The 12,500-nt window shown below is 46.6% G+C and overlaps 2 protein-coding genes across 2 annotated transcripts in view; one reads left to right on the plus strand and one right to left on the minus strand.

Moving 5' to 3' along the window:
* The window catches only part of slc1a5 (solute carrier family 1 member 5), a 402,415-nt gene that overhangs the window by 261,846 nt on the left and 128,069 nt on the right, over positions 1-12,500 (plus strand). The window lies entirely within an intron of this gene.
* The window catches only part of dscaml1 (Down syndrome cell adhesion molecule like 1), a gene marked incomplete at its 3' end in the record, with an annotated part of 139,247 nt that overhangs the window by 8,396 nt on the left and 118,351 nt on the right, over positions 1-12,500 (minus strand). The window contains exons 20-22 of the mRNA XM_083636914.1: positions 4,857-5,010; positions 2,154-2,271; positions 271-434 (exon numbers count right to left, since the gene is read on the minus strand). Coding sequence (XP_083493040.1) covers positions 271-434; positions 2,154-2,271; positions 4,857-5,010 — 436 coding nt within the window. The remainder of the gene's footprint in view (positions 1-270; positions 435-2,153; positions 2,272-4,856; positions 5,011-12,500) is intronic.

Genomic DNA, 12,500 nt, shown 5'->3' on the forward strand with positions numbered 1-12,500 from the left:
GCTATACATCATTTTTGGGAGGAAAAATAAAGGATTTGCTCAATATTGCAAACAAAGGTAAGTAGTATTGATAAAATCTTCAGTATGAACAACATGTGTATAATTGGGGCAAAGTGGTATTTGAGTGGACTTAGCAAAACTCTGCTTATAGCCTGAAACATAATGACGGGGAACCCCAGCAGCTATGCTGTCACTTCTCACTTTCCTCTGTTTGCTGTCAGATTTGTGTGCGACTGTGTGGATTGTGACAGTGAGTGAGTGTTTTCCTACCTTGCACCAGAAGGTTGACTATGATGGTGTCAAAGCCCAGTGTGTTGGTGGCTGTGCAGGTGTAGTAACCAGAGTCTTCAGCTTTGACAGAGCGCAGCACTAGTGTCCCATTGGCCAGGATGAGACGCTGGCCATCTAGAGACACTGGGATGGCTGTGTCCTCACTGACAGAGAATGTCCAGAGAGAGAGAGAGAGAGAGACATAAGTCGTGTTTCCATTACCCTCAGAAATGCGCAAAATCTAAATATCGCAACAGAAATTGGGTAATGGAAACACGTACATTTCGAAAAACCTCCCAAATATCGCAAAAAGTTTTTGCGCTCTCATGAGGTGGTTTTTCAGACGTGTCGATATAGCAGTTTATCGCAAAAGTGTAATGGAAACGCATTTTTCGCATTTGCATGTCATGATGTGACCCATCTTCTCCTTTGGAAAAGGAGCGGAAAATGAAAAGAAAATGAGGGAGAAAGGGTTCGAAAAACCGTGGCAAAACCTCCGCAGCAAGTGGAAAACTTTTAAGCAACGCTACCTAGCAGAAAGACGAGTGTGCCTGTCAGGCTGCCTGTCTGTGTGCGCGCAGTTGTAGGCTACCTTTTTTCCTCTGCCTCTCGCGCTCACTGCATTCACTGCAGCCAACAATATGTTGACACTCATTTTCTTTTGAATTGATAATCAGGCTTGTTTATATGCGTTGTAACTTCATGTGGTGATTTGCATTGACCATTGGTTGGATTTGAGCATGCAGGGGACGGGATTTGGGGCAGATCCCCATGCGTAATCACTGGCAGCTGCTGCAACGGGGAATTGCGTTCAAGTGTGTGTGCCGTCACTCAAACTCAACTTCAATGGAAACGCCTACAAGTCGCAATTGTACATTGTCGAAGTTGTAGAAATATCGCAATTATTTTGCGAAAAACTGTAATGGAAACACAGCTATTGAGAGGAGTGGGGGGGGGGGGGGGGAGAGCAAAACCTAGCATAAGACTCCTACTGTACATTATGTTAAAGATAGGGGGACATTTACTATATAGGCAATACCCAAAGATCATTGTCACTCAATAAGAAGTCATGAAGTGCATAAGGTTATTTTATGGTATTTGGCAAAAATGGCACTATTTCTTTGCATTCACCTAAATATATTAAAATAAAAGGAGAATGTCCTCAATATTAGAATGTACCTTGTAGTTCAAACATGTATGCTTGTGTGTGTTGTTATGAGGTGCTTTGGAAGGGCACTGCTGTAGGAGCTCTTTGTTAATGCATTGTTTGTTGCACTATGTAACTCTCTTTGCCGTGTGCAGTTTATAGGGGAACTGCAGTATTGCATAGTTAGACCACACATAGTATTAACAGCCTGCATTAGGAAAATACAGTGTGTCCCTGGTACACCAGGAAGTGTGATTCTTATCTGACTTCTGCCACACAACCAACCTGAGGCCAGTACGCTTTGCATCGGCATAGCAGGATATAGCTCACTAACCCAACCTGATTTCCTAACTGTGGTGGATAAGTCAACACATGCAAGTCAACACAGTCATTCGATATTCTTTTGGGTAATTGTCTTAGTTATAACAACACTGTGCCACCACATCACTTTGCTGTTACCGTGTTATAACAACACTGTGCCACCACAGTGTTATACCGCAATTCTGTACTTACTGTATGTCACTTTCACATATTTTTTTAAAACAAACACTACATGTGAATACAACCACTGTAGGCAACCATAAATACTAAAGACATCTCAGTGAGTCTCACTTGATTAACAACAAAGAAATCATTCTCTGCATTGTATGAAGGCAATTCTAATTCTTAATGGTATCAAAGGAAACATACAGGCACGTACATTAGCCTTTTTTTTAGACTTCTGTGGCGTTCTCACCTGTCTTTGGTCCATTTGATGGTAGGTGTAGCTTCTCCAACCGAGCTACAGGGCAGTCGCACCTCCTTCATCCATGGAGTGGTCACCGTTCCTCCAAAAGACAGGATCTTAGCTGGGGCTGATGCAGGATGGAGAGAGGAAGGGAGACGATGACGGGCGTATTGAGATACAGAAAATGAAAGACGTTGGCATTAACAAGCAAACAAGTTATAACACCTACAAAGGACAATATCCTAATTACAGTAATATCGACCAACCAGTTAATTCTGCTATTGTCAAATAACCTTTCATACCCAGTGACATTTTAATCAATACAGGCATATGATGGTGTAAAAGTGATGTATACAGTTATCTATTTTCCATTTGGAATTCTTTTGAGAAAAGAAAGGAAGATAAAAGAAAAGAAAAAAGAAAAGCAAAGAAAATTATTTGCTTAAAAAAATGAAATGTGCAATGTATAAATCTGCAACACAATCTAGGAAATCTTACTACTATGGCCCGGTTTCGCTTCGCAGTTCTGCTCCGCGGCACACAATTGCTTGAGTGACATCACTGATGACATCACACTTGCTCACATAGACAGAGTGACATCACTGATGACACGAAATCGGCTCAAGCCACAGAAACTCCGGCTGAGCGAGCGAAGAGAAACACATGGATTTGGTCACAGCCACAAAAAAAGTGCACCCATGGCACATCCTCTGCACCCTAGAAGATTTCTAGTAATCCTATAATCCTATGGATTATCCTATGGATTTTTTAAATTATGTCATTAGGGCCAACTAAATGGGCAAAAATGGCTAATTAGTGGTCAAAATGACTGAAGACAGGTTCAGCACCATGGAGAGATCCAGAGTGGAGGAGCCCACAGCTGCTCCAGAGTGGAGGAGCCCACAGGTGAGCAAAGTTGTAATCAGCCAGTGAACTCTGGAGCAGCACACAGTTGAGCGGGGTTGTAATCAGCCAGTGAAGTGGACTATGAAAAAGGCTGCATGCCAACTTAGTTACACTAAATGGCAGTCACACAGGGACAGGTATTCAGCTAGTATGAATAAGATGGGATAAAGAATGATGAGCAGAAAGAATATGAAAAAATATCCAGCCAAAACAGGCACATAATACCCCCCTCCCTCTCTCTCCCTCTCTCTCCCCTCTTCCTCCCCCCCCCCCCCCCCCCCCCCCCCCCCCCCCCCCCCCCCCACCCCCCCCCCCCCCGCCCCCATCTCTCTTTCTTTCTCAAGCTTGGCATCCTAATGCTAGCGCTCTAGTGCACTCATGTTAAGGTTGAATGAAGTATTGAGTGGACGAGCCTGGAGGACACTGCCTTTTACAGCTGCCGATCAGCTGACGCGCACGCACACACACACACACACACACACACACACACACACACACACATACATACACACACTCACTCACTCACTCTCTCTCACACACACACACACACTCGCTCTCTCTCTCACACACACACACACACGCGCACACACACACACACACACTCACTCACTCACTCTCTCTCTCTCTCACACACACACGCGCGCGCGCACGCACGCACACACACACACACACACACACACACACACACATACACACACACGCACAACCCTTTGGATAACATGGTGGAAAGTGCACTCTATTCATTCTATCTTTCTCTCTTTTTCTTTCTGTCTTTGAATCTGAAGGCTATTGATTAAACTGCCCTGTTCATTTTCTCACACTCTGCCTCTCTATTGTCTACACACACACACACACACACACACACACACACACACACACACACACACACACGCACGCACGCACAGACGCACACACACACACACACACACACTCACTCACTCACTCACTCACTCTCTCTCTCTGTCTGTCCTCCCCCTCCCTCCCCCTCTTATGGTGTCACTGTCCCGGGGCAGTGTATCTGCTGCCCTCTGAACTCTCAATCAATAGCACGAGCTGCTCTGTGGCATGAAGTCAAACAGACACAGAGGCAGAGGGTGGAAACACCAGGCAGAGTTTCAGAGAGAGAGAGAAAGAGAGAGAGAGAGAGAGGGGCAGGAGAAGGAGAGTGAGAGAGAGGAGAGAGAAACTAAAGATCCCACAATATTGCTGTAAAGACGTGTAAAGAAGATCCACCATCAGGCCCCCTCTGCACTTTGACACAGAACCAAGCAGCGCCGCCATATTACTGCTCCACAGTCTGCTTTTAGACAGCATCCACCCCTCCCGGATTGAAATGAGGCGTGAACCATGGGCGTTTGGGCAATATTATGTCCGAGGAGTCTATTTAAAGAGCAACTTTCAATATTCGTCTGATCGACTTTATGGATCACAGAGGCAGCATAATGCATTACAAGTTACAGCTAACACAACGCTTTCTTACCTTTGATTCCAGTTCTTTGTAAAGCATATTCCCATGTTGTGAAGTAGCCTAATTAAGTCTGTTCTGAAAGCGTGTTGACTGGACAGCTGCAGTCGGCTTTTAATAACGTTATCAGCGTCATCGTCAATATAGACCACTGGTTCTACTTTTAAAAGTTTGACTGTCTGGTTATGTCACTTTCAGAAGAGTGTGTGTGTGTGTGTGTGTGTGTGTGTGTGTGTGTGTGTAATGCGTGTGTGCATGCATTGGTGCATTGTGATCAATAAAGACGGGGTTTGTCTGTCGTGCACCTGTAGAAAACAAGCACACATGGGACAACAACTCACCCTTGGAAGCTGGCTCCACAGTGACCTTATCACTGATGTTCCCCCGGCCTGCAGTGGTGACAGCTGCAGACCAGATCAGGTACTGCTGCCGGTGGTTGAGGTGAGTGATCCGGTAGAACAGCAGCTCCGGGTTGGCTTCATACTCACTGGGCATCTGGGCCGAGCAGAGAGGGGGGAAGGAAGCGAGCACAAGTCATTTCATCTTGTATTTAGTTGTAAAATACTTTTTTTTCTTTCTTAAAATGAGTAAAACAATCTGTTAGTGCGGTGAGATAATTTTAGTATACTTGTTCCTAATGCTGTTTCACTTCCAGAGTGGCAATATCTTGAAAAAAGGCAGATAACTCCACTCATATAGAGAACCGCAGGAATGAGTCCGGAAGTATACTTTTTAACGCAATTTTTAGAAAAAGCTTCAAAAGGCATAAAAGTGATTAAAGTTTGTGAAGCGTATCCTGCTGAACCCAAATACCTGTTCCCATAAATTTGTGTTAACCGCAGACCTGAATTGATGCATTTAAAGCTGCATTCAGCGATGTTTTCATGTTAAATAGCTCTATATTCTGACAGCAATCACTGAAATAGAGTGTTTGGTCAGTAACTTGGAACCCCCAACCCCCCACTGTCCTCTATAGTGGCTTTTAAACATGAAGTCTGGATCATGTCTGGCTAGCACGAGCAGGATATTTTCCGGTTTTACCTTTTTAAACATGAGGGGTCTTTGTTTAGAAACAACTGGATATGAGCCGTTTTTTCTGCCAGTGGCAGTTATCGATACATGGCGGTAGCATGTATCGATAACAAGAAATGTGATAGGAAACAGCTTTAGCGAATTTTTAACCAAAAACCTTTAACCAAACTCCATTCAAAAACATGCTGTTTTAACAGGGTCCATTCCAACCATTCAGGCAATAACGAGGGGTGGCATTGTGGCAAAAATAAGCGCAGTCAAAATAGTAGTCGCACCGTCGTCAATCACTGTGGGTGATTTATTTTACAAGTGGCATTCAAGTCATATCTGACTAGTTTTAAAATTATTTCTCCCCACAAAAGTTAGGCTAGGCCTATGTCTCGATATAGGCTGTCAGTCAGTCAGCTCCTCTCCTCTCCTCTCCGCAGTGTGGACGCACACAGTCACACAACACTGCCTGCCTCAAATGGCTGCCTCACACAATAGACTTGGCTGCATCCAACTCGAGAAAACTTCAGAAGAGACTAACGTTAGCGACAAATCTGGAGACTTTTTCTGACATGGGAATGATGGGATTATTACCAGCAAGCAGCAGTAAAAGCAGGCAATGACGATAGCTGGGTAAGTCCCGCTAGCATCGATGCTAAGTTAGCAAAGTAGCCTACAGCAAGAGCGCAGCTGAAGCTAATTAATATGGACGTTAACATCCATATAATATATAGCCATGTGCTTGCGTGATGACATCATGTATTGGCGATGTCAAAGGGTGGCGATTGACGATCTGACTGAGGTCAAGATCGCGCAACTCTAGTAGGCTATCATCTCTCTTGTTGCATTTTTAAACTGGCAGATGGGGGATTCAACTTTTAGTTGTTTACTCACCTAATTTGGCTATCTTCCAAATAATCCAGCCACGTAACTAACGCTACGTCCATTCATGAAAATAATGATGGGACATTAATGGTTTGTAAAGTGCCACCACGCGCCCACTCACACATAGCTAGATGATCTGGATCATGAGCTGCCAGAGTTAAACAGCAGCCGCTTTTCCTATTATGCGGATGCTATACCGGCGACCGAGATGAATATGATACGGACTCGCGGGAGTGCGCGTAGGCCGGCTAATTGTTGTTTAACATGCAGGCCAACCGGCTAGGAGCTGGTTATAATACGGATTCCACTGCATGTTAAGAAGTGGCTTATCTCTCTCCTGTAGTCCTGCAGGCAGGGCGGACGTAGCCTATCTCCACAACTGTAACTCGTAGAGACTCAGGGATGGCGGCGTTGGATTCGGGGTGCAAAAATACATAGTACTATAATGGCATCGCGATCTGACCTTCCGTTTCACAGAAAATTTCAACTTTTCTGGTGAATGCAGCTTCAAGTGAAATTCCCATTCTAAAACCCCATAGACTTTTCCACTGACGAACCAAAATGGCGGCGATTTCTGGTTAAGCCTAAAAAAAATATGTCATCCCTGCGGTACTCTATAAAGATAAAGTATAAAGATAAAGTTGATTCTAAAAGATTCTTGAAACAAGTTGCTTGGCTTTGGTAACAAGGTGGCTCTGTCACATGATTGGGATATTTTTCTTTCATTTGTTTTAATTACTGTAAGAAGACAAGTGAAAGATTTTAAGACTTGATAAAAGATTAAATAACTTCTTAGGGCTGGTACACAGGCTGTGTCTTTTGCAAATCCATTCATGTCAAGAGGGACGCATGGTAGGTACGTGCAGATGCGAGGTGGAGGCGGTCGTGACGTGCGTGCTCCTCTTTTTCGACCGTGACCACATCAGCACACTGAGGTAAAAACATCCCCAAAAAATTGGAAGCGCACCACAGCCGAGTTGTTTTTGGTTGCTTGGCAATGTCAGTAGAGCACTTAATAAACGTTCTATTTACTGTCCACTCAGTACTCGCATTTTTCAAGCATTTTAGAGTGCTGCATGTGAATCCCGGCGCACCACGCACTATTAAACAATATTTTGAACCCTCATATTCTATTATTTCTTGCAGTATTTTCCAATGATGGCAAAATCAGAATATGACTTGAAATATTTCCCTTCTTATGATCTAGTAACAAAATGTTTCTCTGTGCTATCAGAGAAGCCATACTGTGCCCTATGTGGCAGAGCAACAGAACGTAACATCTGGGGAATACCCAAGCCAAGATCATTTTGTCACGTTATTGGAGCTCTAGGGCCCTATCTTGGTACAGGCGCTATCCCCTTTTTGCGCTTGCACACCTGTTCGCGTGCCTTAACCCCAGCTTTGCCAGGCGCAAGTGTCCAGGTGTTATGCCGAGTTTTGCACCCCCGCCCGGCCGCCGCTAAACGCATTCCCACCTCACGGGAGCATATTGTAATGATTTATACAGAAACGTAACTGTTTAAAAACTATATAATTGTCTAGGTAGATGTGACCTCCCTGTTTTTTAAAGGATAATTTCGTTTTTTTACACCACGGTCCTTATTTCGACTGCTCAGTCCATTCGGATGTCCACAGAAGATTTTGAGCTCGGAGTAGCATCCTCAAACAGGCTATAACGGGCGCAAACGGGGCAAGGTGCATGCGCTCTGTAAATAACACATTTTCTGTCACATCGCGGTTCATTATGGCAGTATCTATATGCCAAGCTAGGCTGCTAAGCTAACAACAACATACTGTAACAGACGAGTCAACTCTGACCTGCCCCGGATGTGCTTCAGAAGAAGCAGTGAGAAGCGCTTCTGTGAGAGAAACCACAGAAGAAGAACATAAGCACTGTAAGCCCATCCGGGGCAGGTCAGAGTTGACTCGTCTGTTACAGTATGTTGTTGTTAGCTTAGCAGCCTAGCTTGGCATATAGATAAACACGATTAAACACGATTTCAGACGGACAAGCCCGTCTTTTATTGTCACACGAACACTTCAACACATGCATGCAGCCACAACACACACTCATGCTGACGGTGGCCGGTGAAATTTGTCCTCTACATTTGACCCATCCAGGCTTGTCCTTTCCTCCAGGGCACAGGCCAGGAGCAGTGGTCGCTTTTTCTTTCCAGCGCCCGGGGACCAACTTCAGATGTTGTCGTCACTGGTCGGATGACCATCTTCTGCATGTTTTTAGTGGGGGGTTATATACGGAGGAACCCCCTGGGGAGTACGGGGAGAACATGCAAACTGAAAGGCCCTTTCGACGAGATAGCCCACCTGGGCAGTAGGCACTGAAGATATGGGGGGGTCACAACTCCAGCGCCCACAGCGTCCCAGGCGAGAATCGAACTCAGGACCTTCTAGCTGTGAGGCGACAGCGCTACCGACTGCGCCACCGTACCCCTAGATATGATCTGATGTCAAGATTATGGATGATTCAATTCAATTGCTGCTCGTCTGGAATAAGGCCACATATCGACAACAACAAACAGCAGCGGGAGATAAAGCGGGAGGTGTTATCTGTGATGGACACTCGGACAGCAAACAGAGCAGGCTGTCGGCACTCGGGAGCACAAGAGGTTAGTTAGATCGCTAATTCATGTTCTCATAATTATATAACAACCACAATGAACCGCGATGTGACAGAAAATGTGTTATTTACAGAGCGCATGCACCTTGCCCCGTTTACGCCCGTTATAGCCTGTTTGAGGATGCTACTCTGAGCTCAAAATCTTCTGTGGACATCCGAATGAAACCAAAGTTATTTGGGTGAGTAAAACATCATATTTTAGGCTGGAAATAAGGACCGTGGTATAAAAAACCGAAATTCTCCTTTAAGTTAAAACAGCCCCGAAATATGGTGGGGATGCAATTCTCAGCGGGGGTGCGGAATTGTTCACGGCACCTGCCGTAGACGCAAATTGGAGGCGTGCCAAGTCATCTGCGCCCCCAAAATTCCAGCGCAAATGGGATTTGGGCGGTCTTAAGCACCAGAATTATTCACAGGTGTTCCCTGGCAATGGTTGGGCGTTACATCAATCAAACCATTCAGATTCCCGTCTCGCAGTCCCTGTAATACAGTTTGCACGAGGCATGCAATATACGCTGTAATTCTCCCCATGTGTAATTTGGTTAGGCCTATCTCCATTGACTGTATATATTATCCCTAACTCACAACACCATCACATCATATACCTGTTAAAAACACATGTGATTTGATGCAATTAGGGTTCTTTTGTTGACTGGAAAGAACGTATTTGCAGTGGGGAAACGGGAGGGGGGGACAAAAGAAAAGATGGGAGGATTTAGAGTGGACTCAATTAAAACTCGGCAAAACAGTAGTGAGAGCTGCCGTGCCGAGGACAGAGAGAGCTTGTCGACAGATCGTCTGTGGTGCCCCAACGAGCCTTGGACATTGTAGTAGGCTACAATGTCCAAGTTTCCTCATTTGCCATTAACCCCTCTTTGCGATGTGATACAAGTTTCTCAGTGAATTGTACAGTAGTTGATTGCCTCACTGAATAATCTGCTGGTTACCCAATTTTAGCAGCAGAATTTGTTGTCTTGGCGTGGCACGTCCGTGCGTAATGACTTCCTCTGCACTGTGCTGTGCTGCGAGATGATGGCGCGCTCAAGCGCAGCGGCGTATTTATGCGCTTAAAAGGTGCTTTTCAAAGCTCTTACCGCAAAGTAATTGCGCGCATGCTGACGTTAGGAGAATGCCATCTGTCCCCACATTTAGCTGGCCTGGTTTGGCATCTAGCACGCCTACCCCCATGCACGTCCAGTACAATTATAACAGGCGTGCGCTTGTGCACGCCCCCAATTTGCATTGCGCACGGCGTTAAACGAGCACAAAACAAGCGCAAACACAAAATTACCGCTTTTGCGACGATAGGGCCCCTAGTGTGAGGGAGTGAGTGAACATCATCTAATAGGAACAAAGCCCCCCATGCCTTTTTTTCTCCTCAAATCACTGCTGAGGGAATAGAGAGGGGGGCGGGGCTAGAGGGTACAGAGGTTCAGGGGCAGATAATGATGAGGCTAAAGTGTGGATGGAGGGGAGGAAGGGGAGGAGGGGGATGCTCCAGGGGTGGATCAGGGGGAGTAAAGGCCACTTCCTCTCCTCCTCTCCCCTCAGAGCAACCCCCCCCCCCCACACACACACACACACACACACACACACACTCTCAGAGACACCCTTGGGAAGGGAACAAAGACATGAGATTGAGGGAGACAATGGAGGACAGACAAATGAGTCAGTCAGAGATATCATGAACAATCACACACTAATGAGGCCGACAGTATCTACTGCAGGCATCAGCAGGAGAGGGGAGAGAGAGGAGAGAAGAGGGGAGGGAGAGAGATGAGAGGACAGGACAGAGAGGGGAGAGAGGACATGGGAGGAGAGAGATAGGATAGAGAGGAGAGAAGAGGAGAGAGGAGAGGCAGGGAAGCGCTACTGCACACACACATGCCCACATGTACATACTGATACAATACACACACACACACACACACACACACACACACACACACACACACACACACACGCATGCACGCACGTGCACGCACACACACACACACGTGCACACGCACGCGCACACACACACACACATATACACAAGCACGCACGCACACACACACGCGACCTGGAGGTGGATGTGTAATTGCAGTGTGTTTAACCCAGCCATGTGTCTGCTGTCTAGACATATCCGCATCTCCACACACAAACACACACACACACACACAAACACACACACGGTCTCTTCCTTCCTTACTGCCTGCCAGTCACTTTCACCATACCCACCAATTATACCCTTATTCCCTCAACTCCTCTTCATCAACCCCTCAGGTACCCCGACACCCAGGAACACACACACACACGCGCGTGCGCGCACGCACACGCGCGCGCGTACACACACACACACATACACACACCACAAACACACACACAGTGATTCTACATATCGCTCTCAGCAGTCTGTCACAGCTCTGCAGATTTCAACTATGAATAGGCGAATAAGAAAACACACACACACACACACACACACACACACACACACACAGTAAGGTAAAACATAGCATTCACTCTCGTGCTCTCAAACCCATATTTTGCTACACCCACCAATTTGACATTGACTTGCATGTGTGAGTGACAGCCAGTGGTGCACAGATGAAATGCAGAGTGTGATACAAAGTGTCAAATGGTTTTGAAGAGCCACTGAGTGCAGTGTTGCTGTGGGCTCTGTCTTAGCTTGTCTGCACACTGGTTTATTCTGGGCAAATACATTCACTATTCCTGTTGTTTTTCACATTTATGAGCAGGCCGTCATGGAGGAGCCCACAGGGCTTTTTATGACTTCCCTGTTCCTCACCCACTCCTCTTGCTCTCTCTGTCTCCCCCCTCCCCCCTCTCTCTCTGCCTGTTCCTCACCTACTCCTCTCTCTCTGACTCCCCCTCCTCTCTCTCTCTCTCTGCCTGTTCCTCACCTACTCCTCTGTCTTCCCCTCCTCTCTCTCTCTCAGCCTGTTCCTCTCCCCCTCCTCTCTCTCTGACTCCCCCTCCTCTCTCTCTGACTCCCCCTCCTCTCTCTCTGTCTCCCCCCTCCTCTCTCTCTGCCTGCTCGTCACACACTCCTCTCTCTGTCTCCCCCCCTCTCTCTCTACCTGTTCCTCACCTACTCCTCTCTCTCTAACTCCCCCTCCTCTCTCTCTGTCTCCCCCCCTCCTCTCTCTCTGCCTGTTCCTCACACACTCCTCTCTCTCTGACTCCCCCTCCTCTCTCTCTGTCTCCCCCCTCCTCTCTCTCTGCCTGTTCCTCACACACTCCTCTCTCTCTGTCTCCCCCTCCTCTCTCTCTGTCTCCCCCCTCCTCTCTCTCTGCCTGTTCCTCACACACTCCTCTCTCTCTGTCTCCCCCCTCCTCTCTCTCTGTCTCCCCCTCCTCTCTCTCTGTCTCCCCCTCCTCTCTCTCTGCCTGTTCCTCACTTACTCCTCTCTCTCTGACTCCCCATCCTCTCTCTCTGACT

Source organism: Poromitra crassiceps (genome assembly GCF_964638095.1).
Source record: "Poromitra crassiceps genome assembly, chromosome: 5".
NCBI lineage: Eukaryota > Metazoa > Chordata > Actinopteri > Beryciformes > Melamphaidae > Poromitra > Poromitra crassiceps.